The 27,764-nt window shown below is 40.9% G+C and overlaps 1 protein-coding gene across 2 annotated transcripts in view; it reads left to right on the plus strand.

Moving 5' to 3' along the window:
* Nucleotides 1-27,764, plus strand: part of FAM81A (family with sequence similarity 81 member A) — an 84,672-nt gene that overhangs the window by 43,625 nt on the left and 13,283 nt on the right. For both annotated transcript variants that reach the window (XM_002825506.4, XM_063716169.1), the window contains exons 4-6: nt 9,729-9,847; nt 24,406-24,535; nt 26,057-26,163. In XM_002825506.4, coding sequence (XP_002825552.1) covers nt 9,729-9,847; nt 24,406-24,535; nt 26,057-26,163 — 356 coding nt within the window. The remainder of the gene's footprint in view (nt 1-9,728; nt 9,848-24,405; nt 24,536-26,056; nt 26,164-27,764) is intronic.

Consider the following 27,764-nt stretch of genomic DNA (forward strand, 5'->3'; position numbering starts at 1 on the left):
TTTTTAGTAGAGACGGGGTTTCACCATGTTGGCCAGGCTCGTCTCGAACTGCTGACCTCAGGTGATCCACCTGCCTTGACCTCCCAAAGTGCTGGGATTATGGGCATGAGCCACCATGCCCAGCTCTATGGTGTCTAATACAGTGTATTAGGCACTGGGCTCGTTCTCTAGCTTTGGTTTTCTGGAGATGGGGTCCAAGAATTTGCGTGTGTAACAAGCCATGTGGGTGAGACTTATGTACCCCAAAGATGTTTGAGAACCACTGGTCTTATGCCTTACTATAGGCAAAGGTTTGCACCACTACATACAAAAAGAGTGTTACTTTCTATTGACTCTAACTAATAGGTGTTACTTCCTATTAAGAGAGAGTGCACGAGAGATTGCCAGCGCCTTCTCATCAGCGGGAGAGTGCCAGAACCACATTAGTCAGATGCAAAGTTGCCGTGCAAGAATGTATTCAGATGACTCACATTTTGTCATTCACAGGTGATTGTAACTAGTTTGTATTCCTCTTCATAGAGCAGGTTCATTGAGAAAAAGCTGGAAGCTACAGAAATAATAGATAGGTCTTGCAATTCTAAATTCTTTCTGGTGAATTTTTTTTTTTTTTGATGGAGTCTTGTTCTGTTGCCCAGGCTGGAGTGCAGTGGCACAGTCTCGGCTCACTGCAACCTCCGCCTCCTGGGTTCAAGTAATTCTTCTGCCTCAGCCTCCTGAGTAGCTGAGACTACAGGTGCGTGCCATCACGCCCCGCTAATTTTTGTATTTTTAGTAGAGACGGGGTTTCACCATGTTGGCCAGGCTGGTCTCGAACTCCTGATCTTGTGATCCACCCGCCTCGGCCTCCCAAAGTGCTGGGATTACAGGTGTGGGCTACTGTGGCCGCCTAGTGAAATTTTCCTTTTTACTGTCAATGCCTCAAGCAGGTTTCCACTAAGGGAAACATAGAATATTTACATTCCTAATTTCTTTTTTTTTACTAAGAAGTTTGAAAATCCTGAAAAAAATACACAAGTATTTTCTTTATGTATGTTATACTTCAAAAAAAGAAAAGAAAATAGGGTTAAGAAGAGGGAGCACAAAAACAAATTATGTAAGCATAATTACATCTCTACTTGGGCTTTCCTATTCATTTCCAAATGGGCCTGCAAATTGTCAGCACATCAGAAACCATCAAAATTTCTAGAAATAAGTAGTAACAAGCAGATACCCAGGAATGTAATCTCAAGAAACCCTTGGATTGGTGCAGAAGGCAAGAGAAGATTGTGGTTTAGTGTGCCTGTCTCCCCTCTGTTCCCAATCCAGGTGCCATCTTCCTGAACAGTTAGGATAGGCAGGCAGGAAAGCCTGGGGAGCCAGCAGGATCCCATGGTTACGAGTCTCAGGAAGAGGGTCCAGGCTCACTGCTTCGCACCCTGTGACTAAGCTAGTCTCCTGCCCCATGGAGGGGTGGAGAGGTTGTAGGGGTGGGCTCGTTCCCCACTGCCTCTGGGCTGGGAGAGCTGAGGGAATAGGATGTAAAGAGGCATCCTTCTGGTACCTCACCTGGAGACAGGCCCTGTGCTTCCCACTCGCTACACCACCAGTCCACAAGCCTCTTCCACTACTCTCAAGACTACCTACTTAAGGCACTTCAGTGAGTAGAGAGAGCAAAGTCACATCACATCTAATGGGGCCCTGCAGCCACAAGGAGGAAGAGTAAGTACTGTCCTTAAAACAGGCGCAGATGAAATAGAAAACAGGTAGGCCTTGAATAAAAAATAATTCCTACATTTAAGGAGATCCAAGTGTCACATAAAATTTCTTCTTGAACTTAAATTTCTAAAAGTCAGTAGATGGACACGAGGGCAGAGGAAGACGGCAGAATAGAAGCTTCCACCAATTGTCCTCCCCACATGAACACCAAATTTAACAACTATCTACAAAAGAAAGCACCTTCATGAGAACCAAAAAGCAGGTAAGCGATCACAGTGCCTGATTTTAACATCATATCACTGAAAGAGGCACTGAAGACGGTAGGAAGGACAGTCTTGAATCACTGACACCACCCCTCCCCCATCCCCTGTCAGCGGACCACATGGCCCTGAGAGAGAATCTGTGTGCTTTGGGGAGGGAGAGTGCAGTGTTTATGGGACATTGTTTTGGAATGCAGGGCGGCCAACCAGCAGTGATAAGCAAGTAGTGTGCCATGGGCCTTGGGTAAGACTCAGACATTCTGGCTTTAAGGGTGCCTCTACACATTCACAGCTGTGGTGGCTGTGAGGAGAGACTCCTTCTGCTTGAGAAAAGCAGAGGGAAAAGTAAAGGGGACTTTGTCTTTAGCTTAGGTACCAGCTTGGCCACAGTGGAGAAGAGCACCAAGCAGGCTTTTGGGTCCCTGACTCCAGGCCTTGGCTCTTGGACTCTTGGATCTCTAGATGTACCCTGGGCTAAAGGCGGGGCCCACTGCTCTGAAAGGTGAGTCCCAGGCCTGACAGGATTCACCACAAACTGAATGAAGAGCCCTTGGGCCTTAAGTGAACAATGGCAGTAGCATGGCTTTATTCCCTCTGGGCATGTGGTGGACGCAGGGAGACTCCTCACCCTGGGGAAAGGGGAGGGAAGAGTGGGAAGGACTTTGGTGGTTTCGGCACTAGCTCAGCCACAGTAGAATAGAGTACCAGGTAGATTTCTAAGGTTTCTGATTCTAGGCCCAGGCACCTGGACAGCGTCTCTGGACCTGCCTGGAGCCTGGGGGAACTCATTGCCCTTAGGGGAAGGACACAAGCCTGGCTGGCTTCACCATTTACTGATGGTAGAGCCTTGAGTGAACACACGGGTAGCCATGTAGTGATTACAGCAGGACTTGAGCAAGATTCGGTGCTGTGCTGGCTTCAGGTCAGACCCGTCACAGTCCCAATGGTGGTGGGTACAGAGGTGCTTGTGCCCCTCTTCCCAGCTCTAGGTAGCTCAGCACAAAGAAAGAAATACTTTGCTTGTTTGGGAGAAAGTAAGGGAAGGGAATGAGAGTCTCTGCTTGGTAATCCAGAGAAATCTTCTGGATCTTATCCAAGACCGCTAAGGTAGTACTTCTTCAAGTATGCAAGAACTACAGTGTTATTGGGCTTGGGGTACCCCCTAATGCAGATATGGTTGCAGTGACCGAAAACTTAGATTACTTAACACCCAAGTCCCTTTGAATATCTGGAAAGCCTTCCCAAGAAGGATGGGTACAAACCTTGACTAACATCCACAAGCATCAAGACCATCTAGGAAAACATGACCTCACCAAATTAACTAAATAAGACACCAGAAGTCAATCCCAGAGAGACAAAAATATGTGACCTTTTAGACAGAGAATTCAAAATAGCTGTTTTGAGGAAACTCAAAGAAATTCAAGATAACACAGAGAAGGAATTCAGAATCCTATCAGATAATTTTAACAAAGAGATTGAAATAACTGGCTGGGTGCAGTGGCTCATGCCTGTAATCCCAGCACTTTGGGAGGCCAAGGCGGGTGGATTACCTGAGGTCAGAAGTTCGAGACCAGCCTGGCCAACATGATGAAACCCCATCTCTACTAAAAATACAGAAATTAGCCAGGTGTGGTGGTGGGTGCCTGTAATCCCAGCTACTCAGGAGGCTGAGGCAGGAGAATCGCTTGAACCCAGGAAGCAGAGGTTGCAGTAAACCAAGATCGTGCCACTGCACTCCATCCTGGGCAAGAAGAGCAAAACTCTGAAGAAAGAAAGAAAGAAAGGAAAGAAAGGAAGGGAAATAATTAAAAAGAAGCAGAAATTCTGGAGTGGAAAAATGCTAGTGACATACTGAAGAATGCATCAGTCTGTTAGCAGAATTGATCAAACAAGAAAGAATTAGTGAGCTTGAAGACAGGCTATTTGAAAATACACAGAGGAGACAAAAGAAAAAAGAATGAAAAAAGAATGATACACACCTACAAGATCTAGAAAGTAGCTTCAAAAGGACAAATCTAAAAGTTATTGGTTTTTAAGAGGAGGTAGAGAGAGAAATAGTGGTAGAAAGTTTATCAAAAGGGATAACAGAGAACTTCCCAAACAAAAGATATCAAAATTCAAGTACAAGAAATCAAAATTCAAGCACAAGAAGGTTATAGAACACCAAGTAGATTTAACTCAAAGAAGACCACCTCAAGGCATTTAATAACCAAACTCCCAGAGGTCAAGGATAAAGAAGGGATCCTAAAGGCAGCAAGACAAAAGAAACAAATAACATACAATGGAGCTCCAATAAGTTTGGCAACAGACTTGTGGCATGACATATTTAAAGTGTTGAAGGAAAAAAAACTTAGCATAAAACCTACCATAGTGTGTCTGTTGAAACTATCCTTCAAACATGAAGGAAAAATAAAGACTTTCCCAGACAAACAAAAGCTGAGGGATTTATCAACACCAGGCCTGTCCTACAAGAAATGCTAAAAGGAGTTCTTCAACATTCAAGAAAAGAATGTTAATGAGCAATAAGAAATCATCTGAAGGTACAAAACTCACTGGTAATAGTAAGTACACAGAAAAATGCAGAATATTATAATACTGTAATTGTGGTATGTAAACTATTCCTTATCTTAAATAGAAAGATGAAAAGATGAACCAATAAAAAATAATAACTTTTCCATACATAGACAGCACAATAAGATATGAATAGAAACAACAAAAAGTTAAAAAGTGTGGAGATAGTGTCAAAGTATAGATTTAGCAGCACTCCTGAATATATATATATATAAAATATATATGAAAATAAAGTATAGAGTTTTTATTAGTTTTCTTTTTGCTTGTTTGTTAGTTTGTTTATAAGTGCCTACATCAAAAAAGAAGAAAACCTTCAAATAAACAATCTAAGCATATGTCTTAAAGAATCAGAAAAGCAAGAGCAAACCAAACCCAAAGTTAGTAGAAGAAAGGAAATAATGAAGATCAGAGCAGACATAAGTGAAATGAGAACAATACAAAAAAATCAATGAAACAAAAAGGTTGGGTTTTTGAAAAGATAAACAAACTGACAAACTTTAGCTAGACTAAGAAAATAACAGAAAAGACCTAGCTAAATAAAATCAGAGATGAAAAAGGAGACATTACAACCCATATCACAGAAATTCAAAGGATCATTAGAGGCTACTATGAGCAACTATATGCCAAAAAATTAGAAAACCTAGAAGAAGATAAATTCTTAGACACATACAACCTACCACAGTTGAATAGTGAAGAAATCCAAAACCTGAACAGACCAGTAAGAAGTAACGAGACTGAAGCCATAATAAAAAACCTCCTAGCAAAGAAAAGCCCTGGACCCAATGGCTTCTCTGCTAAATTTTACCACATTTAAAGAGAATTAATAGCAATCATACTCTAACTATTCTGAAAAGTAGAAGAGGAGGAAGTACTTCCAAACTCGTTCTATAAGGCCAGTATTACCTTGGTACCAAAATTAAACAAAGATGCAAAACAAAAACAAAAACAAAAAAACAAAAAACCTACAGGCCAATATCCCTGTTGAACACTGATGGAAAAATACTAGGAAACTGAATTCAGCAACACGTTAAAAAGATCATTCATCATTACCAAATGGGATTCATTCCAGGGATGCAAAGATGGTTCAACATATGCAAATCAATCAGTGTGATACATCATATCAACAGAATGAAAGACAAAAAGCATATGATTGTTTCAACCGATGCTGAAAAAGCATTGGATAAAATTCAACATCCCTTCATGAGAAAAACCCTCAAAAAACTAGGTGTGCAAGGAACACATCTCAACATAATAAAAGCCATATATGACAGACCCACAGTTAGTAATATACTAAATGGAGAAGAAAGGAAAGCCTTTATCTAAGATCTGGAACACGAAAAGGATGCCCACTTTTACTACTGTTATTCCACATAGTACTAGATGTCCTAGCTAGAGCAATCAGACAAAAGAAAGAAATAAAGGGCATCCAAATTGGAAAGGAAGAAGTCAAATTATTCTTATTTGTAGATGATATGATCTTATATTTGGAAAAGCCTAAAGACTCCACCAAAAAACTATTAGTACTGATAAACAAATTCAATAAAATTTCAGGATACAAAATCAACATACAGAAATTAGTGGCATTTCTATATGCCAATGGGGAACAATCTGAAGAAGAAATCAAGAAAGTAATCTCATTTACAATTGCTATAAATAAAATTAAATACTGGCCAGGTGCTGTGGCTCACGCCTATAATCCCAGCACTTTGGGAGGCCAAGGTGGGCAGATTACTTGAGCTCAGGAATTTGAGACCAGCCTGCGTAACATGGCAAAACCCTGTCTCTACCAAAAATACAAAAAAATAGCTGAGCGTGCTGGTGTGTGCCTCGGGAGGCTGAGCTGGGAAGATTGCTTGTGCCTTGGGGGCGGAGGTTGCAATGAGCCAAGATCGTGCCACTGCTTTCCAGCCTGGGTACAGCACAAGACCCTGTCTCAATAATTAAATAAATAAATATAGGCTGGGCGCGGTGGCTCACGCCTGTAATCCCAGCACTTTGGGAGGCCGAAGCAGGCAGATCACAAGGTCAGGAGATCGAGACCATCCTGGCTAACAGGGAGAAAACCCATCTCTACTAAAAATACAAAAAATTAGCCGGGCATAGTGGCGGGCGCCTGTAGTCCCAGCTACTCGGGAGGCTGAGGCAGGAGAATGGCGTGAACCTGGGAGGCGCAGGTTGCAGTGAGCCGAGATTGCGCCACTGCACTCTAGCCTGGGCAACAGAGCGAGACTCCATCTCAAATACATACATACATACATACATACATACATACCTGTGAATTAACCAAAGAAGTGAAAGATCTCTACAATGAAAACTATAAAACATTGATGTGAGAAATTGGAGAAGACTCATAAAAATGGAAAAATATTCCATGTTCGTGGATTGGAATACGTAATATTGTTAAAATGTCTGTACTACCTGAAGCAATCTACAAATTCAATGCAATCCCTATCAAAATACCAATGACATTCTTCACAGAAATAGAAAAAAAAAACCTAAAATTTATATGGAACCACAAAGTACCAAAATAGCCAAAACTATCTTGAGCAAAAGAACAAAACTGGAGAAGTCACATTACCTGACTTGCGATTACGCTACAGAGCTACAGTAACCAAAACAGCATGGCACTGGCATAAAAATAGATACATAGACCAATGGAACAGAATAGAGAACCCAGAAACAAATCCATACATCTACAGTAAAATCCTTTTTGAAAAAGGAGCCATGATCATGCAATGGGGAAAAGACAGTCTGTTTAATAAGTGGTGCTGGGAAAACTGAATATCCATATGCAGAAGCATGAAATTAGACCCCTATTTTGTACCATATACAGAAAATCAAATCAAAATGGATTAAAGATTAGAGAGGAGCAGAAAAGATAACTGTCGGGTACTAGGCTTAATGTACAGAATATGTACAACAACACATTAAAGCCAGTACGCAGTAGTTGTGTTTAATTATCTTACAGAAATAGTCTGTACAACAAACATCCATGGCACGAGTTTACCTATGTAAAAAACCTTCACATGTACCCCGAACCAAAAATAAAAGTTGAAAAAAAAAAAGACTTAAATCTAAGACCTCAAACTATGAAACAACTAAAAGAAAACATTGGATAAACTCTCTAGGACATTGGAGTGGGCAAAGATTTCTTGAGAAATACCCTTCAAGCACAGGCAACCAAAGCAAAAATGGACAAATGGGATCAAATTAAGTTAAAAAGCTGCTGCACATCTAAAGAAAGAACAAAGTGAAGGGAGAACGTAGTTGCAAACTATCCATCTGAGAAGGGATTAATCACCAGAATATATAAGGAGCTCAAATAACTATAAAAAAATCTAATAATCTGTTTAAAAAGTGGGCAAAAGATCTGAATAGACGTTTCTCACAAGAAGACATACAAATGGCAAACACGGGTGTATGAAAAGGTGATCAACATCATTGATCATCAGAGAAATGCAAATCAAAACTACATGAGATATTGGCTGAGCACAGTGGCTAACACCTGTAATCCCTGCACTTTGGGAGGCCGAGGTGAGTGGATTACTTGAAGCCAGGGGTTTCAGACCAGCCTGGCCAACACGGCGAAACTCCCATCTCTGCTAAAAATACAGAAAAAATTCAGCCTGGCGTGGTGATGCATGCCTGTAATCCCAGCTACTTGGGAGGCTGAGGCATGAGAATCGCTTAAACCCAGGAGGTGGAGGTTGCAGTGAGCTAATATCATGCCATTACACTCCAGCCTGGGTGACAGTGAGACTCAGTCTCAAAAAGCAAACAAACAAAACTACAATGAGATATCATCTCACCCCAGTTAAAATGGCTTTTATCCAAAAGACAGGCAATAGCAAATGCTGGCAAGGATATGGAGAAAAGGGAACACTCATACAGTGTTGGCGGGAATGTAAATTAGTACAACCACTGCGGAGAACACTTTGGAGGTACCTCACAAAACTAAAATAGAGCTACCATGTGATTCTGCAATCCCACTGCTAGGTATATACCTACAAGAAAGGAAATCAGTATATGGAAGAGATATCTGCACTCCCATGTTTATTGCAGCACTATCCACAATAGCCAAGATTTGGAAGCAACCCAAGTGTCCATCAACAGGCAAATGGATAAAGAAGTGTGGTACAGATACACAATGGAGCGTATTCAGCTGTAAGAAAGAAAGAGGTTCTGTCATTTGCAAAAACATGGATAGAACCAGAGGTCATTATGTTAAGTGAAATGAAATAAGCCAGGCACAGAAAGATAAGCTTCGCATGTTCTCACTCACTTGTGAGAGCTAAAAATTAAAACAATTGAACTCACGGAGATAGAGAGTAGAATGATAGTTACCAGAGGCTGAGAAGGATAGTGGGGGGTGGGGTGGAAATGTGGATGATTAATGGGTATTAAAAAATAGTTAGAATTAATAAGATCTAGTATTTGATAGCACAACAGGGTGACTATAGTCAATAATAATTTAATTGTACATGTGAACATAACTAAAAGAGTATAATTGGGTTGTTTGTAATAGAAACAGTAAATACTTGAGGTGAGGGATACCTCATTCACCCTGATGTGATTATTACACATTGTATGCCTGTATCAAAGTAGCCCATGGCTCAAACCTGTAATCCCAGCACTTTGGGAGGCCGAGGTGGGCGGATCACCTGAGGTCAGGAGTTCAAGACCAGCCTGGCCAACATGGCGAAACCCCATCTCTACTAAAACAAACTCCGCCTCTACTAAAAATACAAAACTTAGCCAGGTGTGATGGCACATGCCTGTAATCCCAGATACTCGGGAAGCTGAGGCAGGAGAGTTGCTTGAACCTGGGAGGCAGAAGTTGCAGTGAGCTGAGATTGTGCCACTGCACTCCAGCCTGGGCAACAGAGCAAGACTCCATCTCAAAAAAAAAAAAAAAAGAAAAAAGAAAAAGAAAATGGCTTCATTACTAAGGAAGAAATACTAAAACTAAAGGAACTTAGTTTTTAATGGTAAATAAAGGGACTTGCTCTGGGAGGAGCCTTTAAGGTCTCTCTCTGTCTAGGCCCCCTAGTTCTCTGTTTAAGTGTGCATCAGGTGACTGTTGAAAAGGAGTCTTATGAAAGACGGAGTTAAACATTCTTACTTTTGCCAAAAGTTTAAAATGCTTTTGTGGAAGCGTGTGAATTCTTAGATGACTCCCTTAGTGTTTTTTATGTTGCCCAGGTACTCCAGGAGCAGATTCGTGCCCGGGACAACATTAGCTATGGAACTAATTCTGCCTTAAAGACCCTGGAGATGCGCCAGCTCTCCGGTATGGGAGATCTTCGAGGAAGAGTGGCAAGGTAGGTGTTCAAATGTTGGGGTCTCTGCTCATCAAAAACCATTTTCTATAAACTCCATTATAGTGGGGAATATATTAATGAAGCCCCAAAGCAAATGCCTTGCATTCCTTTAGTACATTCCCTCCCTGCTTTGGCCATAAAATCCAGTGGTAGGAGTTAAACCTGGTTGTGAGGGTGCATGAGTTTCTTTTGTGACGCAATTGGTGTTGTCTTCATGGGAAGAAATGATGGGAGAACTCACTCAGCTGACCTTGTAATTTGATAGGGTAATACTATGTTTATTGAATCCGATAATATAAAGTTGACATAGTTTGTATGTCATTTTGGAAATTTAATTTTTCCTGTTATTCATTTTTATTTTATTTTCTGAAAGTATTGGTCTGGGAAAGATTGGAAACTTAGAAAAAAGATCTTTCACCTCAGTATGAAAAGTGCTATTTTCTCAAAGTGTGCTGCATGGCCCAGCAGCCTCAACATCACCTGGGAGCTTGTTAGAAATGTACTGTCTCCAGCCCATCCTGCAACTACTGAGTTAGAATCTGCATTTTAACAAGATCCCTGAATTCGTATGCATGGGAAAGTCTGGGAAGCACTGTACCAGGACTGTGTCTAGGGCTATTTCTATCTGGCTGGGACAAATTTGTCCGAAGTATTTATGGGCCTCTTCTGCCCTCTGCTGGGCCTAACAGCCAAGCACATTAATACGTATCAGCACTGGAGCTGAGGAGCAAATGGCACTTCCCGTCAGCCTGAGGTGGCAATGAGGGTGGTCTGCAAGGAGTCGGGTGGAAGAAAGAACAAGGACCTCCAGCATGCAAGGCCTGTGGAGCAGGGAGGAGTAATGTTAGGGTGTGTTTGTGCAGACAACATGTCGAGGGCCTTGAATGCTGGGCATGTGTATTTGAGTCTGCTGGGTAAAGATCTGTCTAATATCAGAGGGCTGCAAGGATTGGATGGGGGACAGGTTGATCACTCTCCTTCTGTGGTTTTCTGTCCTCATCAGGATGAATTCCAGTCTCCTTAGTGTGATCCTTGGTGATGACACCCTGTTGACTCCCTCTCCTCTCTCTACCCTTGCACTGTACCTTTCAGCAGTGATCAACTCTTTCTTAGTCCCTGAATAAACCATGCTCTTCTATTGCTACACTTTTGTACATGCTGTTCTCGTACCTAGCATGCCTTTCCTCCTCCTTTTCTTTTCTTTTTCTTTTTGAGACAAGTCTCACTCTGTCTCCCAGGCTGGAGTGCAGTGGCACAATCTCGGCTCACTGCAACCTCCGCCTCCTGGAGTCAAGCGATTCTCCTGCCTCAGCCTCCCGAGTAGCTGGGACTACAGGCACTCACCACCACGCCCAGCTAAGTTTTGTATTTTTGGTAGAGATGAGGTTTTACCATGTTGGCCAGGCTGGCTTCTAACTCCTGACCTCAGGTGACCCGCCCACCTCGGCCTCCCAGAGTGCTGGGATTACAGGTGTGAGCCACCGCTCCTGGCCTCCTCCTCCTTTTCTAACTTCTTTTCAGTCTTTAAAGTTCAGCTGAAGTGTCACCCCCTCTGGGAGTCTTCCCTGACACCCCCACTCCATAGAGCTCTCCTAGCACTCACTGCTCTATTGAGTCTCTCTGTTGTCTTCCTCACTTTGCTGCCTTTACTATGTTGGAGGGGGGTTCCAGATGTGTTAACTCTCTATAGCTAAGTGCCTGGAACAGTCTCTGCAAAACAGTAGATACTCAACATTCATCATCAATTTGGACGAAGAAATGACCTGGAAACTCACTATAATAGGACTGGAAAACCTTGACTCCTTATTGGTGCAGTTGAGCTTAAAATAAATGCCAGCTCTGTGATACCTCTCAGAACAGCAGGGAGTTAGAAGAGCTTGCGAGCTACAGGACAGAGTAGGGACTTCAGGAGGACTTTGAGGGTCTTCGCAGCCACTTGAGTTGCGGGTGAAGATCAAGTGAGGGAACACATGTGAGAGGCTTGGTGCCCTGCGTGCGATGAAAAGGGCCTGCAACCAGTGGTAGCTTTATCATCTCAGGGGCAAGAGCAGTGATGTTGTCCTTATGATTCTGGTTCTAATACAAAGTAGAAAAATTATTTTAAAATACTTTCAGGAATCTTATATTCTTCAGTATCTTATCAACTTCTCTACCCAACTTGTTCCTTCCCTGTAACAAAAACTTTCACTCTAAAGGCATCAAAAATGTTTGTTATGAGTACTAGATATTTTTGCTTTGTTTTTTGGCTATATTAGAATGCTGATGAGACTTGACTGTTGAAATGAATTCATGTGAAATAAAAATTCTTTGGAAAAGTTTCTTGGCTTTCTTGTATTGATTATGTAATTGTATTGGAGGGGTGTGACCATTTTAAGTGGTATTCTTAAGATACTAGGTTGCTATATTATTTCATATTTAATTTTATAGTTTTTATGGGTCCATTGGTGATGTAATTAGTAGCAAATGGGCCTTGATTTTTTTCCCCTGTAATCCAGCTCAGAAGGGCAAAGGGAAGTTCTCCCTAAAGGTGAGATACACATTTAGCTCATGTGGCATACCGTGTTCTAAACAGGACTTGATCAGACCTGAAGGCCTGATACATGGCCTCCTTTCTCTCTCTCTCCTCTCTCTCTCTGAACACCTTTAGTGAGATCTAATTCACATACTGTGTAAGTCACCTACTTAAAGCACACAATTCAATGGTTTTTAGTATATTCACACAGTCATGTAGTCATCACCACAATCGATTTTGGAACGTTTTTATCATCCAAAAAGAAACCCCATACCTGTTAACTGTCACTCCCCATTTTTCCCCAGCCTCCCCAGTTCCCCAGTCCGTGGCAGGCCTACATTCTCTGTCTAATGGATTTCCCTCTTCTGAGCATTTCGAGTGAATGTGTTCCCTTGATTCTGGCTTCTGACACTTAGCATCATGTTTTCAGGGTTCATCCATGTTGTAGCATGTATCAGCACTTCATTCCTTGTTATGGCTGCATAGTACCTCATTGTGTACTGTGTTTTAAAAACCTGTTCATCAGTTGAACGTTGGGGTTGTTTCCACTTTTGACTATTTTAAATAATGCTGCTGTGAACATTTGTCTATTTGTTTTTGTGTGCTCATAGGTTTTCATTTCTCTTGGATATGTACCTAGAATGAAAATACTGAGTAACATGATAACTCTATATTCAACTTTTGAGGAACAGCGCAGCTAGACTGTTTGCCGAAGTGGCCGCCACTTTACATTGCCCCCAGCAGTGTCTGAGGTTTCCGATTTCTTCACAACCTCACTAACAGTTGTTTTCTATCTTTTTGATTATAGCCATCCCAGTGGGTTTGAAGAGGTAGCTCATTGCGGTTTTGATTGCATCCCCCTGAGGTGTTGAACATCATTTAATGTGCTTACTGGTCATTGGCATTTCTTCTTTAGGAAAATATTTATTCAGATTCGTTGCCCATTTTTAAATTGGGTAATTGTCTTTTTATTATTGAGCTGTAGGAGTTTTAAAAATTATATATTCTAGGTATAATTCCCTTATCAGATATCTGATTTGAAAAATTACTGTCCCATTCTAAGGGATGTCTTTTCATTTCCTCGTGTCTTTTGAAACTTAAAAATTTTTAATCTTGATTATATCTAACATCTATCTTTTCTTCAGTTGCTAGTGTTTGGGGTGTCATATTTAAGAAACTTACCTAATCCAGGTCACAAAGATTTATGCCTATATTTTCTTTTTACGTTTTATAGTTTCAGCCTTTTACATTTAGGCGTTTGATGCATTTTTAGTTAATTTTTTTGTATATAGTATAAGGTAGGGTTCCAAATTTATTCTTTTCCTTGTAGGTATCTATTTATCCCAGCATAATTTGTTGAAAAGTCTATTCTTGTCCCCCATCAAATGGTCTTGGTACCCTAGTTGAAAATCACGTGGCGGCCAGGAGCGGTGGCTCATGCCTGTAGTCCCAGCGCATTGGGAGGCCGAGGCAGGCAGATCAGGAGGTCAGGAGTTCAAGACCAGCCTGACCAATATGGTGAAACCCTGTCTCTACTAAAAATACAAAAATCAGCCAGGTGTGGCGGCCAGCGCCTGTAGTCCCAGTTACTCAGGAGGCTGAAGCAGGAGAATCCCTTGAACCTGGGAGGCGGAAGTTGCAGTGAGCCAAGATCTCGCCACTGCACTCCAGCCTGGGCAACAGAGCAAGACTCTATCTCAAAAAAAAAAAGAAAGAAAATCACTTGGCAAATAGGTATATAGATTTATTTGTGGACTCTCAATTCTATTCCATTGATTCTCAATTCTTTTCTTATGCTGGTACCACAGTGTCTTGATTCTATAGCTTTGTGGTAAATTTTGAAATTGAGAAGTGTGAGTCCTCCAACTTCATCCTTTTTCTTCAAGATTGTGTTAGCTGTTTTAGGTCCATTGTATTTCCTTATGAAATTTAGGATCAGGCCAGGTGCAGTGGCTCATGGTTGTAATCCCAGCACTTTGGGAGGCCAAGGTGGGTGGATCACCTGAGGTCAGGAATTTGAGATCAGCCCGGCCAACATGGTGAAATCCCATCTCTACTAAAAAGACAAAAATTAGCTGGGTGTGGTAGCACACACCTGTAATCTCAGCTCCTGGGGAGGCTGAGGCAGGAGAATTGCTTGAACCTAGAGGTTGCAGTGAGCTGGGATTGTGCCACTGCACTCCAGCCTGGGTGACAGAGCAAAACTTTGTCTCAAATTTAAAAAAAAAAAAAAAAAAAAATAATAATAATAATAAAAGAAGAAGAAGAAGAAGAAATTTAGTATCAGGCTAGGCATGGAGGCTCACGCCTGTAATCCCAGCACTTTGGGAGGCTGAGGTGGGCAGATCACGAGATCAGGAGTTTGCGACCAGCCTGGGCAACATGGTGAAATCCCATCTCTACTAAAAATACAAAAATTAGCCAGGTGTGGTAGTGGCCACCTGTAATCCCAGCTACTCGGGTGGCTGAGGCAGGATAATCGCTTGAACCTGAGAGGCGGAGGCTGCAGTGAGCCGAGGTTGCGCCACTGCATTCCAGCCTGGGCAACAGAGCAAGACTCTGTCTCAAAAAAAAAAAAAAAAATTTAAGATCAGTTTGTCAATTTCTGCAAAGAAACCAGTTGGAATATTGATAGGGACTGTGTTGAATCTGTAGATCCCTTTGGGGAATATTGCCATTTTAAAAATATTAAGTCTTTCAGTGGGTTCAGTGTCTCATGCCTGTAATCCCAGGGATTTGGGAGGCCAAGGTAGGAGGTTTGCTTGAGGCCAGGAGTTTGAGACCAGGAGTATGAGACCATGTTTGGCAACATAGCAAGACTCCATGTCTATGAAAAAATGAATATAAGTTAGCTGGGCATGGTGGCACATGCCTGTAGTTGCAGGGAGCTATGATCATATCACTGCACTTCAACCAGGGTGACAGAGCAAGACCCTGTTTCAAAAAAAAATAAACAAATAAGTCTTTATTTAAAAAAATTTTTTTAGAAACATTGTCTTCCTTTGTTGCCCACACTGGAATGCAGTGGCATGATCACAATTCCCTGCAGTTTGAACTCCTGGGCTCAAGCAATCCTCCCACCTCAGCTTCCCAAGTAGCTGGGACTACAGGCGTGTGCCACCACATCTGACTAATTTTTTTCATTTTTTGTAGAGACAGGGTCTCTCCCAGGCTGGTATTGAACTCCTGGTTTCAAGTGATCCTCTCACTTTGGCCTCCCAAAGTGTTGGGATTACAGGTGTTAGTCACCATGCCTGGCCCCAAAATTCAGTATTTGGATCCACGAATGTGGGTGTCTTTCCATTTATTTTGGTCATCTTTAATATGTTTCAACACTATTTTGGAGTTTTAAAAGTATAAATTTCACACTTCTTTAAATTTATTCCTAAGTATTTTATTCTTTTTGATGCTACTGTAAATAGCAAATCATTTTGGTTTTTTATTGCCGCTTAGATAAGTACAGTAGATTTTGTATATTGGTCTTGTGTCCTGCAACCCTGCTGAACTCATTAATTACTTCTAATAATTTCTAGTGGATGTTTAAAAGGATTTTCTACATATGGATCATGCCATCTGCAAATAGAGATAGTTTTACTTTTTACTTTCCAATCTGGATTTTATTTCATTTTCTTGCCTAATTGCCCTGACTAGAACCTCCAGTACGATGTTGAATAAATGTGGTGAGAGCAGATACTCTTGTCTTGTTTTTTTTTTTATTTTAGGAGAAAGCATCCATACTCTCATTATTAAGTATGATGTTAGGTGTGGATTTTTGTTTTTTCCTTTGGAGACAGAGACTTGCTCTGTCGCCCAAGCTGGAGTGAAGAGGGGCGGCTCACTGCACCCTCCGCCCCCTCCAGGTTCAAGTGATTCTCCTGCTTCAGCCTCCCGAGTAGCTGGGATTACAGGCGCCTGCCACCATGCCCAGCTAATTTTTGTATTTCTGTTAGAGATGGGGATTCGCCATATTGGCCAGGCTGGTCTCAAACTCCTGACCTTAAGTGATCCACCTGCCTCGGCCTCCCAAAGTGTTAGGATTACAGGTGTGAGCTACCGCGCCCAGCCCAAATGTGGATTTTTTTGTGTATGCTCTTTATTAGGTTGAGAAAGATTTTCTTTTCCTAGTTTCCTAGTTTGTTGGCTGTTTTTATCATGAAGGGTATTGGATTTTGTCATATGCTTTTTTTCCACCTATTGAGATGATCATGTGGGGTTTGTCCTTTTTTCAATTGATAAGATTTATTACACTAATTGCTTTTCTGATATTAAAGCAAATTTGCATTCTTGAAATAAATCTCACTTGGTCATGATAGATAATCCTTTTTTTATATTGCAGGATCAGTTTGCTAGTATTTTGTTGAAATGACACCATCTGTTGTCATTTCCTTACCCCCAATACAGCTTTGCTCATTTACCTCCTTTGTGTTATTATCAAATATGTTAAATTTGTAATGTAATGTGCATTGTTCTATGTATGTAACAATGCATTGTTCTATGTATGTAACAATGCAATTGTATGCAAATTATTTTAAACAATTGCTTTTTTAATCAATTATGACAGGAGAGAAAATATTCATTTGTCTTGCTCTTTATAATTACATAATTACCTTTACCCAGGCCCTGTGTTTTTTCATGAGGATTCAAATCACTATCTGGGGCACTTGCTTTTAGCCTGACAAACTTTGTTTGGTATTTCTTCTAGGGGGGGTCTTCTAACAATGAATTCTCTCATTCTTTGTTTTTCTGGGATGTCTTTATTTTGCCTTATTTTTTTGAAAAGTAGTTTCACTGGATGTAAGATTCTTGGTTGGCAGCTTATTTTCTTTTAGCACCATGAATATGTCATCCACTGCCTTGTGGTCTCAATTATTTCTGATGAAAAATTAGCTATTAATATTATTCTAGTTCCCTTGTATGTGAGGATTTTTTTTTTCTTGCTGCTTTCAAATATTTCTCTTTGTCTATGTCTTTTTCTTTTTTTCTTTCTTTTTTTTTTTTTTTGAGACAGGTACTCACCCTGTTGCCCAGGCTGGAGTGCAGTGGCGTGATCTCAGCTCACTGCAACCTCTGCCTCCCAGGTTCAAGCGATTCTCATGCTTCAGCCCCCTGTGTAGCTGGGATTACAAGCATGCACCACCATACCTGGCTAATTTATGTATTTTTGGTTGAGACAGGGTTTCACCATATTGGCCAGGCTGGTCTCAAACTCCTGGCCTCAAGTGATCTGCCCGCCTCAGCCTCCCAAAGTGCTGGGATTACAGGCGTGAGCCACCGTGCCCGGCCATGATGTGTCTGGTATGGATCTCTTGGTATTTGCCCTACTTGGAATTTGTTGAACTACTTGTTTGTATCAATTAATGTTTTTCATAACATTTTGGAAGTTTTTAGCCATTATTTTTTGAATATTTTTTATGCTCTTTTTTCTTCTGTTTCTCTCTCTTTCCTTTGAGTTGGAGTCTTACTCTTCACCCAGGCTAGAGTGAAGTGACAAGATCATGGCTCATTGTAACCTCAAACTACTGGGCTTAAGCGGCCCCCCCCCCAACTTCAATCTCCTGAGTAGCTGGGACTGTAGGCATGCATCACCGTGCCCAGCTAAGTATTTTTATTTTTATTTTTAGAGACAGGGTCTCACTGTGTTGCCCAGGTTGGTCTCAAAGTCCTGGCCTCAAGCATTTCTCCTGCCTCAGCCTCTCGAGTTGCTGGGATTACAGGTGTAAGCCACCATGCCTGGCATCTTCTCTCCTATTATTCTCATTATGCATATGTTGGTGCATTTATTGGTGTCTCATTTTTTTTTTTGGAGACTCTCTTCATTTTTCTTTCTTTCTTTTTTTAGTCTCTGTTCATCAGACTGCATAATCTCTAGCTACTTATTTTCAAGTTCACTAGTGTTTGTTCTACCTATTCACATTTTCTGTTGAGCCCCTCTATCAATTTTTTATTCCAGTATTTCCATTAGGTTCTTCTTTTTCTTTTTTTAATTTCTATAGCTTTATTAATATTTTCTATTTGAAGAAACATTGTTATTATACATTCCTTTACTTTTAAAAGTGTGGTTTCAATCATCCTATGTTTGCTCATTCTGTATTTATATTAGCTATTTGAAGTTTTCTTTTTTAAAATCTGACATCTGTGTCCTCTTAAAGGCAGTTGGTTTACCTGTTTTTTCCCCCGAGTATAGTTCACATTTTCCTGGCCATTTTAGATAATATATTGTACCAACTCTGGATACAAGCCCCCTAAGCTTGTTTTTGAGGTTGTTTGCATGTTTATTTGTTTAGCAACTTGAATGGACTCTTTTAGTGATGTCTGTTTACCCTGCAATATGAAGCCTCTGATGTCATTCCTCAGTAGAGTTTGGGAAATGGGCACAATCATTTGCAAATGACAGTGGTTTTGGAAGGGCTCTCTTTGACTGTCTCTTTCCCTGACATTTTATTAGGCTATCTTCCTCTGTTGATATCACACCCAAATCTTAGGCTCCTTTAATTGCTAGCATATTGCTATACTATTTTTGACAATGCCCTGGGACATAAATTGTCCTATAGTCTGATGGTACTATAATTAAATAACTGCCAGCTATAAAGGGCTTAATGATACATATATATAATAATTATGTATACATACAAAAATTACAATAATACGGAAAATGAGCAACCAAATTGAAGTTTTAAATGTCATTGTGTTTGGTGTGCTATACCACTATGTCATATGCTGACAGAGAAGTTCTGCATCAGCGTGTGACCCAAGTCATACCCGTTAGACGTTTGGGACTCTCTAGATGGACTTCTGACCACCAGTGACTAGGTAAGCCTAGCAATAGAGTCACTCTGCCACCTACCTGATGGCCACAACCTGGAATTGTACCTGGGAGATAACAGCTGTCCAAAGACCCAAAAAGGGAAAATTTGGAATGAGTACATTATAGTTCATCATGATGTAAAGCATTAAGGATGAACAGGAAAACCGGTTAGATTCATTGCAAATTCTTGTTTAACTAAAGCTGTTGAGCCATATACACAGCTATATTAGAGCCCTGAGGCTTTTATGAGTTTTTTTTTTAAGACAGGAATGATGTCTTTGATTTAACCCTAGATGGAATAGCAATATTCCTTTCCTCCTTTTATCTTAAATATATTTTTATTTTGAAATAATTTTAAATTTATAAAAAATTACAAAATTCACCAATTGTTAACAATGTCACATTTACTGTGTTATTCTTTCATGCATGTATTTTTTTTCTGAAACATATTAGAATAAGAACATTATTTTTAACATAAGAAAACCAGAGTTGACTTCACTGTGTGTGTGTGCGTGTGTGTGTGTGTGTGTGTGTGTGTGTATGTTTTGAGACAGAGTCTTGCTCTGTTGTCCAGGCTGGAGTGCAATGGCGCGATCTCGGCTCACTGCAAACTCCGCCTCCCGGGTTCAAGCGATTCTCCTGCTTCAGCCTCCCGAGTAGCTGGGATTACAGGTGCCTGCCACCACGCCAGGCTAATTTTTGTATTTTTTTATTTTTTAGTAGAGACGGGGTTTTACCATGTAGGCCAGGCTGGTCTCAAATTCCAGACCCCAGGTGATCTGCCCACCTCGCCTTCCAAAGTGCTGGGATTACAGGCGTGAGCCACCATGCCGGCGTGTTTTCTGATGGGAGTCTTTGGTATCCTACCTTGTGCTCTTCTGTGTGTCCCCTACCCAGCCTGCTTCTTTTTTTACAAAAGTACACGAGGGATGTGTGCTGGTAGGAAAGAATCAGAAATGCAATTAAATATACAAAATAAAAATGAAGACTGGCCAGGAGTGGTGGCAGCCCTTTGGGAGGCCAAGGCGGGTGGATTACCTGAGGTCAGGAGTTCTGAGACCAGGCTTGCCAACATGGTGAAAACCTGTCTCTACTAAAAATACAAAAATTAGCTGGGCCTGGTAGTGGGTGCCTGTAATCCCAGCCACTCAGGAGACTGAGGCAGGACAATCGCTTGAGCTCAGGAAGTTGCAGTGAGCTGAGATCGTGCCACTGCACTCCAGCCTGGGCAACAGAGTGAGACTCTGTCTCATAAAAAAAAAAAAAAAAAAAAAGCCTTACCATCTCTTGGCTGTGTTTTACCCTTAGAGGTAACTAATGTTAACAGTCTGTTGTCTGTCCTTTCAGACTTTTCTCATAAGTAATAATAGGATAATAGTTTATTATTACAATGATACAATGGTTTGTAGTCTAATAAGTTACTTTACAGTGTGATTTTAACTTTACAAAGTATTATGTATACTATTCTGCAACATAAGTTTTTCCACATAATATATGGACACTTCCAGTATGCACATAGATCTAGCACAGTTTTTAATTGGATATGGAGTATTCTGCTACATCTATGTACTATAAGTCAATGTATTTAGCCACTAATTTTCTTTTTTTTGACAGAGTCTCACTGTGTCACCCAGGCTGGAGTGCAATGGCGCAATCTCAGCTCACTGCAACCTCCGCCTCCCAGGCTCAAGCAATTCTTGTGCCTCAGCCTCCAGAGTAGCTGGGATTACATGCGTGCACCACCACACCCAGCTAATTTTTGTATTTTTAGTAGAGATGGGGTTTTGCCATGTTGGCCAGGCTGGTCTTAAACTCCTGGCCTCAAGTGATCCACCTGCCTCGGCCTCCTAAAGTGCTGGGATTACAGGTGTGAGTCACTGTGCCCACCCTAGCCACTGTTGTATTAATAGAAATTTATGTTATAGTACTTGTGTTTCCAAGTGAGATACAGCATTGAAGCCAAGTGATAGCTAGTGAAAGCTTCGGAATACTTTTGAGACTTTTCAAACTACATTGTAAAACACAGTCTGTCCCTCAAACAGCTTTGTAAAGTTGATGAAACTGGTCTGATGTAGTGATACCTGATAGTGTTTATCTAGGAAGCTTATGTTTGGACTGGAAAATAATGTCTTTTTAAAAAACTATAATATTATTTATTTCATAGTATTTTAAAAACCTCAGCTTTCCCCAAATATGATTTAAATAATATTTTGCTAAAAAATTATGAACTCAAAATAAAAAATCGGGGTCTATATTTGGCATTATTTTAAATCATCATTGACATGGGAATGATTTGTGAGGATTAATGAAATAATATTTGTCAAGTATCTAGTACAGTACCTAATACATAGTAAATATTTCCTTATATTCATTCATTCACAAATATTTATTAAGCCTCTACCATATGCAAGGCAATAAATAAAACTAGGGTTTTAGTGATGAAAAAGGCATATATAATGTCTCCCTGCATGCAGTTTACATTCTAGAACAGTTGTTGCAAAGTGAGAGTCTATAAGAAAGTTGGAATAATTGAGCTGGTAGCTTACTTTCTTTAGAGTCAATAATAAATTAAGTTTACCACAATTTTATCCATTTACTCACCATTGTTTCTTGCACCCTACTCCTTCTTTGTGGGTGTTCTTTTCTTTTTACTGAAGTACGTTCATTAGTAACTTTTTCAGTATTGGCTTGTGGGTGATGTATTTCTTAATCCTTGCATGTTAGAAAAACAGTCTTTATTTTGTACTTATTCTTGGATGATAGGTTATTTACCCTCAATACTTAGAAGATGTTTCTCCATTATCTTCTGATATCTATTGTCTCCTATATCTATTGTGGGCTGTCAGTCTTATTGTCAGTTTTTGGTAGCTTTGGGTAGGTTACTTCTCTTTAGACTGTAGCTTTTAAGGTTTTATATTTATCATCGGTTATCTGAATTTCCCCATGCTTTATTTATTTTTACTTATCCCAGTTTGTATTCATTGAACATCTTAAAATTCATGTCTTTCTTCAGTTTTAGAAAATTGTTGGCATTCACACCTCAAATATTGCTTCTCTGCCATTATCTCTATTTCCTTCTGTTGGAACTCCTCTTTGACTTATGTTAACATCCCTGTATTTGACTTCCATGTTTCTTAACTATTTTTTCATGTTTTTAATCTCTGTCCACTGCATTCTGAGTGAGTTCCTTGCTACTATCATTGAATCCACTGATTCTATCTTCAACTATGTCTAGTCTAGAATTATTAAGGCAAGGGCTGGGCGCAGTGGCACACATCTGTAATCCCAGCACTTTGGGAGGCTGAGGCGGGTGGGTCACCTGAGGTCAGGAGTTTGAGACCAGCCCGGCCAACATGGTGAAACCTCGTGTCTACTAAAAATACAAAAATTAGCCAGGTGTGGTGATGTGTACCTGTAATCCCAGCTACCTAGGAGGCTGAGGCAGGAGAACGGCTTAAACCCAGGAGGCAGAGGTTGCAGTGAGCCGAGATCGCGCCACTGCACTCCAGCCTGGGCAACAGAGTTAGACTCTGTCTTGAAAAAAAAAAAAAAATCTCAGAAAGGAGTCATTGATCATCTTAGCCGCCTATAGCATGGAAGTAAGTGATTTGCTGGATGGTGTGTGCCTGGAAGTGGATGTACACCTCACATCTGCAGTTCGCCCCTGTGTCTGCCCACCACTGACTGACAGGAGAGAATAAAGGGTTCTCCTCTTCTACCTTCTGAGTCTTATATAAATGCCTCTCACTGTCAGAATCCAACTCAGAACCCTTCTGGCAAGGACGTCTGGGAAGTATAGTTTGGGGCTTCAGTCCCTACGAGACAAAGAGCATTTACAAGGAGCAAAAATGTTGTGTCACTTAAGAATGATCCATTTATATAAACTCTTTTCCTTGTCACTAATCCTCTAGTTTTTTTCCTAAGTCTCTAACCATTAGCCACTTTCCTTGAATGTCTGGCCATCTCTTATTCCAGGCAAAATGAATCTCCCAATGTATTGTTTGAAATTCTGCCTTCCTAACAATCTTTAGGGCTACTCCTGAGTGGACATAGAAGCATCAGCAGTCTTATTCCAGAAGGTGTCAGCATACTGGGTGTGACCATCTGTAAGCCAGGCCTGACTTTCTCCCTCAGTCCAGCTGGTCATCAAGAACTCTTCTAGAAGCGACGGGTTTTTTTGTTTGTTTGTTTGTTTGTTTTTGTATAATCATTTTATCTTTTTGTAGACACAGGGTCTCGCTATGTTGCCCAGGCTGGCCTTGAACTCCTGGGCTCAAGCAATTCTCCTGCCTCAACCTCAGCCTCCCAAGCAGCAGGAGGGAGAAGATGAAGAAGTCATAGGCATGGATTGAAGGAGAGTTGGTGCAGTAGCAGGAATAGATGCCATGGTGGGAATCTGGGCTCTTGTAACTTACTTGTGCCTTTTGAACCTGCTTGAGCCCTTCCCCTTGAAGATGGAGTGCTGTTCTAGGCCCACCTTCTAGTGTGGTATTCATGAGGGATTGCTCTGATTGCAGAGTCACCTAATGGCATCCTGTCTCTACTGAGCCCAGTAGCAAGCCAGCAGCTTCTTCTCAACAGAGGAATATTGTCTCAGAACAGAGCATTAGTTAGCTCTAAACTCTTATGGGTCCATTCTGTGACTCTCCTATTAGGACTCGACAGAGGCCCCACACAGCTCATCGGCCGCGCGTACTTTGAGTACCATTGGATCTGCCAAGTTGCAAGGCCCACAGGGCAGCAGCTTTTACTACAGCTTGAACTGGCTGCAAAGCCTTCCCCTGCTGTACACCCTACTCATGCTATACAGCCTTACAAGTGATTCAGTCAAAGTTTAGAAGTAATATTTTCCAACATGGTAGAAGTTGCCTCCCAAATCCAAGGAGGCCCCCAACTTCGAAAGGCAGGGGTGGTACTGAAGAGTGAGAGACCACATCCACCACACTAGCTATGCTCTTTGTATTGGCCTTTTGCTGCACATACAGTGTTGTACTCATGATCATTGGAAAGACTTCATTTATTTGGTGGTTACATCTCTAGCCTTATTAAGCAACATCCCTGTGGTTTAGCTTAAAAACCATAAGGGGGCCAGCTCTTGGAATTCATTCGACCCTCTGTTCAAAAGAATGATTGATAGTGCAGTTTCTTTGAGTGGGTTTTGCATTTCAGGGTGTGTAAGGAAGCTTTTGCGCGTTGTTTTTAAACTTTAATAAGAATCAGCTTTGTTCTTTGTCTGGACAGATGTGATGCCAGCATAGCTAGACTTTCTGCAGAGCACAAAACGACCTATGAGGGGCTCCAGCACTTGAACAAAGAACAGCAGGCTGCCAAACTTATCTTGGAAACGAAAATCAAAGACGCAGAGGGACAGGTACGACCTGTTTCAGGTAGCTTTTAGAAGCAGGTAATTTGTTCTTAGCTAAGAATAACATGGTGTTGATTATTTCTTACAGGAGAAACCAGCTGGGGCACCTAGCATGGGTTTATGCCAATCATAAGCATCTTTTCTTTGCTTCTTCCTTTCCTATTTCACTAGAGTGGCCCTTCGTGTGTCTGGCAACCAAACCACCAAAATTGTTTGGTATAGTCCTAATTCTTCCCCCCACCACCACACTCCTAGAACAACTAATACATTCCAGAAATTCTAAATGACACCTTGAAAGCTATCTCTTTCACAAGTAAGTGATCGAGGATTCCTTTACATGCCACTCATCCCAATTTTTGATTCAGGAAATAATGTATGTCCTTGGACTCATTGTATGTACTACCTCATCACATAGTCTGTATGTGGAACAAAATTAGGCAACGCTAGAACGTAGGCAGGCTAATGAATATGAGAGTATTTGACTTCAAATGTCACAGATTAATTTCACAAAGCAAAACTTTTGGCATTTCAGTTTGTTTTTTGGCCACTTAAAAGTTTCCCTTTGCCATCATAGGGCCTGTCTTCTAGGACTTTTTCCACAATATCTGCCTTATTTGCTATTGTTCGTTTAAAGAGACTATTCCAGTAAAATAGGAGCATCTGGTTAACTTACTGGATTAAATACATTTATACCTTAATCATCTCCAATAAGAATATAAAGCTACTTATGTGAAAAATACAGATATTATACAACTATGAAAAAGAATAAAAAGACAATCCAATAATAATTTCTTTTTTGAAGAACGAGTGAGGATGGAATTACTACACCAGAGAAGAGATGTTAAGGAAATCATAAGCTTCTTTATAGCCAAGCCAAGTCAAATATGTACAGATATCCATCAAAAGAGACATTCTTTCTCCTTCTTCTAGATCTGACAAATACCATGAATCTTTAAGTAAGGAACATGGAACATTCTGATTTTTGCAGAAAAGGCAGAAATTTCACACAGGACTGGTTTTTGTTAAATTTCAGTAAAGACAAGGCACATGGGTAGGTGGTGTGAGAAAGGAACAGGAGGGAGATAGTCTACAAGTTATATTGACTGGTGACCTGACTTGTTATGGAGGTAAATCTGAGACCTTGATGGATTTTGTAAACAATAAAAATTCTATTTTCTATGACTAGCCGTTACACTGATGGTAGAAATTCCAAGGTAAGGTTGACTATCATGACAGCTGGTAGAAGTTGCGGTGTTGGGTAGGAATTGGGCTTGCTCCTCAGAGAACTATATGTAAAATTAAGTGCTTAGTGCAGGATGAATATTTTGGCAGTGCTACTGGTCTTGATTTTCAGTGGGTATATAAGAAAGAAAACGGAGGTGGAAAGATGAGGTAGACTCATAAATGAATTTATCAAATTAGATCGAATCTTAATGCCATTGACTAGAATATGGCTTACTAAATGTTTTCTGAAGTTGCATCTGAAGACGTTAGATGTGATATTTATAAGCAAGGTTTCTTTTCCAGATTTCTCAGCTTTTGAACAGAGTGGACTTGTCAATATCAGAGCAGAGCACCAAACTGAAGATGTCCCACAGAGACAGTAACCACCAGCTTCAGCTTTTGGACACTAAGTAAGCAATCGATTTATTAAAAAAAAAAAAAAAACTTAAAGTTCTTTATGAGTTTATGCAATACTACGATTTTTTCCTCTTGGTTTTTATTTATTGCACAAATTGAAAACAATAATGGAAGTTAAAAAGAAAAGTTTCCATGTAGCATGTTGCCACTTTTCCTACATAATTATTGTTTTTTGTGTTTGGATAATTTTCCACCTATTCGTTCAACAAGTGTGTATTGAGTATTCATTGGCCTAGGGGCTGAGGATCTGGGTAATGAACACAAACCAGACTCTGTTCTTATCCTTGTGGAATTTAGTCTGGGGAGCTGATGACCATTAATTGATGACGTAAATGAACATCTACTATATTATTGCTAATGGTGGTAACTGTGTTGAAGGTTCGGTTCGTGGTTGTGTACGCTGAATAATGGTCCTCTAAATATCTTCGTGTCCTAATCCCTGGAAGTTGCGAATATATTACCTTATACGGCAAAAGGGGACTTTGCAGATGTGATTAAGTTATGGATTTTAAAATGGGTTTTATCTGATAAGCCTGATGTGATCACTAGAGTCCTTATAAGAGGGAGGCAATAGGGTCAGAGTCAAGAGAGAAGGCCATGTGACAATGGAAACGAGACTGCAGTGATGCACTTTGAGGACGGGGCAAGGAATTCCAAGCCAAGGAACACAGGAGGCCACTAGAAGCTGCAAAAGGCAAGGAAACTATTCTCCCCTCAGAGCCTCCAGAAGAACCCACCCTACAGACACCTTGACTTTACGCCAGTGAAACTCATTTTAGCCTTTCAGTTTCCAGAACTGTAAGAGAATAAATCTGTATTGTTTTCTGCCACCAGGTTTGTAGTAATTAGTTAGAGCAGCCACAGGAAACTAATTCAGCGGTGCTGTGAGAATGAGTGACAGGCCTGGTTGTGGGGCCTTCCTGAGGAAGGGATGTTGGAGGTGAGAGCTGAAGAGTGAATGGGGCTTTGCTATGTAAAGAGTAGGATGAGAATATATGAGGTTGAATAGCCTGTCGTGGGAGGAATGTGACATGCAAGAAACTGAAAGATGACAAGGGTGACTGGAACAGGGAGTGAGGGTGAAGCAGTGGGGCATGAGGCTGCAGGGGAGGTGGGCCAGCTCGCAGTGGTGATTTTTTGTGACAGCAATAGACACAAATAGAAGGAGATAGAGTGAGAAGGCCCAACCTATGCCTAATGAGAATCCTATGAGAGATAATAGAGGGAATAGAGGAGAAGCAGTATCAAAAGAGAGAATGGCAGACAAACATACAGAATTGATGAAACAGAAATCTCAAACTTAGAAAACCAAATACAGGGCGGGTGCAGTGGCTCATGCCTATAATCTCAGCACTGGGAGGCCAAGGCAGATGGATCACCTGAGGGCAGGAGTTTCAGACCAACCTGGCTAACATGGTGAAACCTGTCTCTACTAAAAATACAAAAATTAGCCAGGCGTGGTGACGCAGGCCTGTAATCCCAGCTATTCGGGAGGCTGAGACATGAGAATTGCTTGAACCCAGGAGGCAGAGGTTGCAGCAGTGAGCCGAGATCACACCACTGCACTCCAGCCTGGGCAATAGAATAGGACTCT

This window comes from Pongo abelii, chromosome 16 (assembly GCF_028885655.2).
Source record: "Pongo abelii isolate AG06213 chromosome 16, NHGRI_mPonAbe1-v2.0_pri, whole genome shotgun sequence".
Taxonomy (NCBI): Eukaryota; Metazoa; Chordata; class Mammalia; order Primates; family Hominidae; genus Pongo; species Pongo abelii.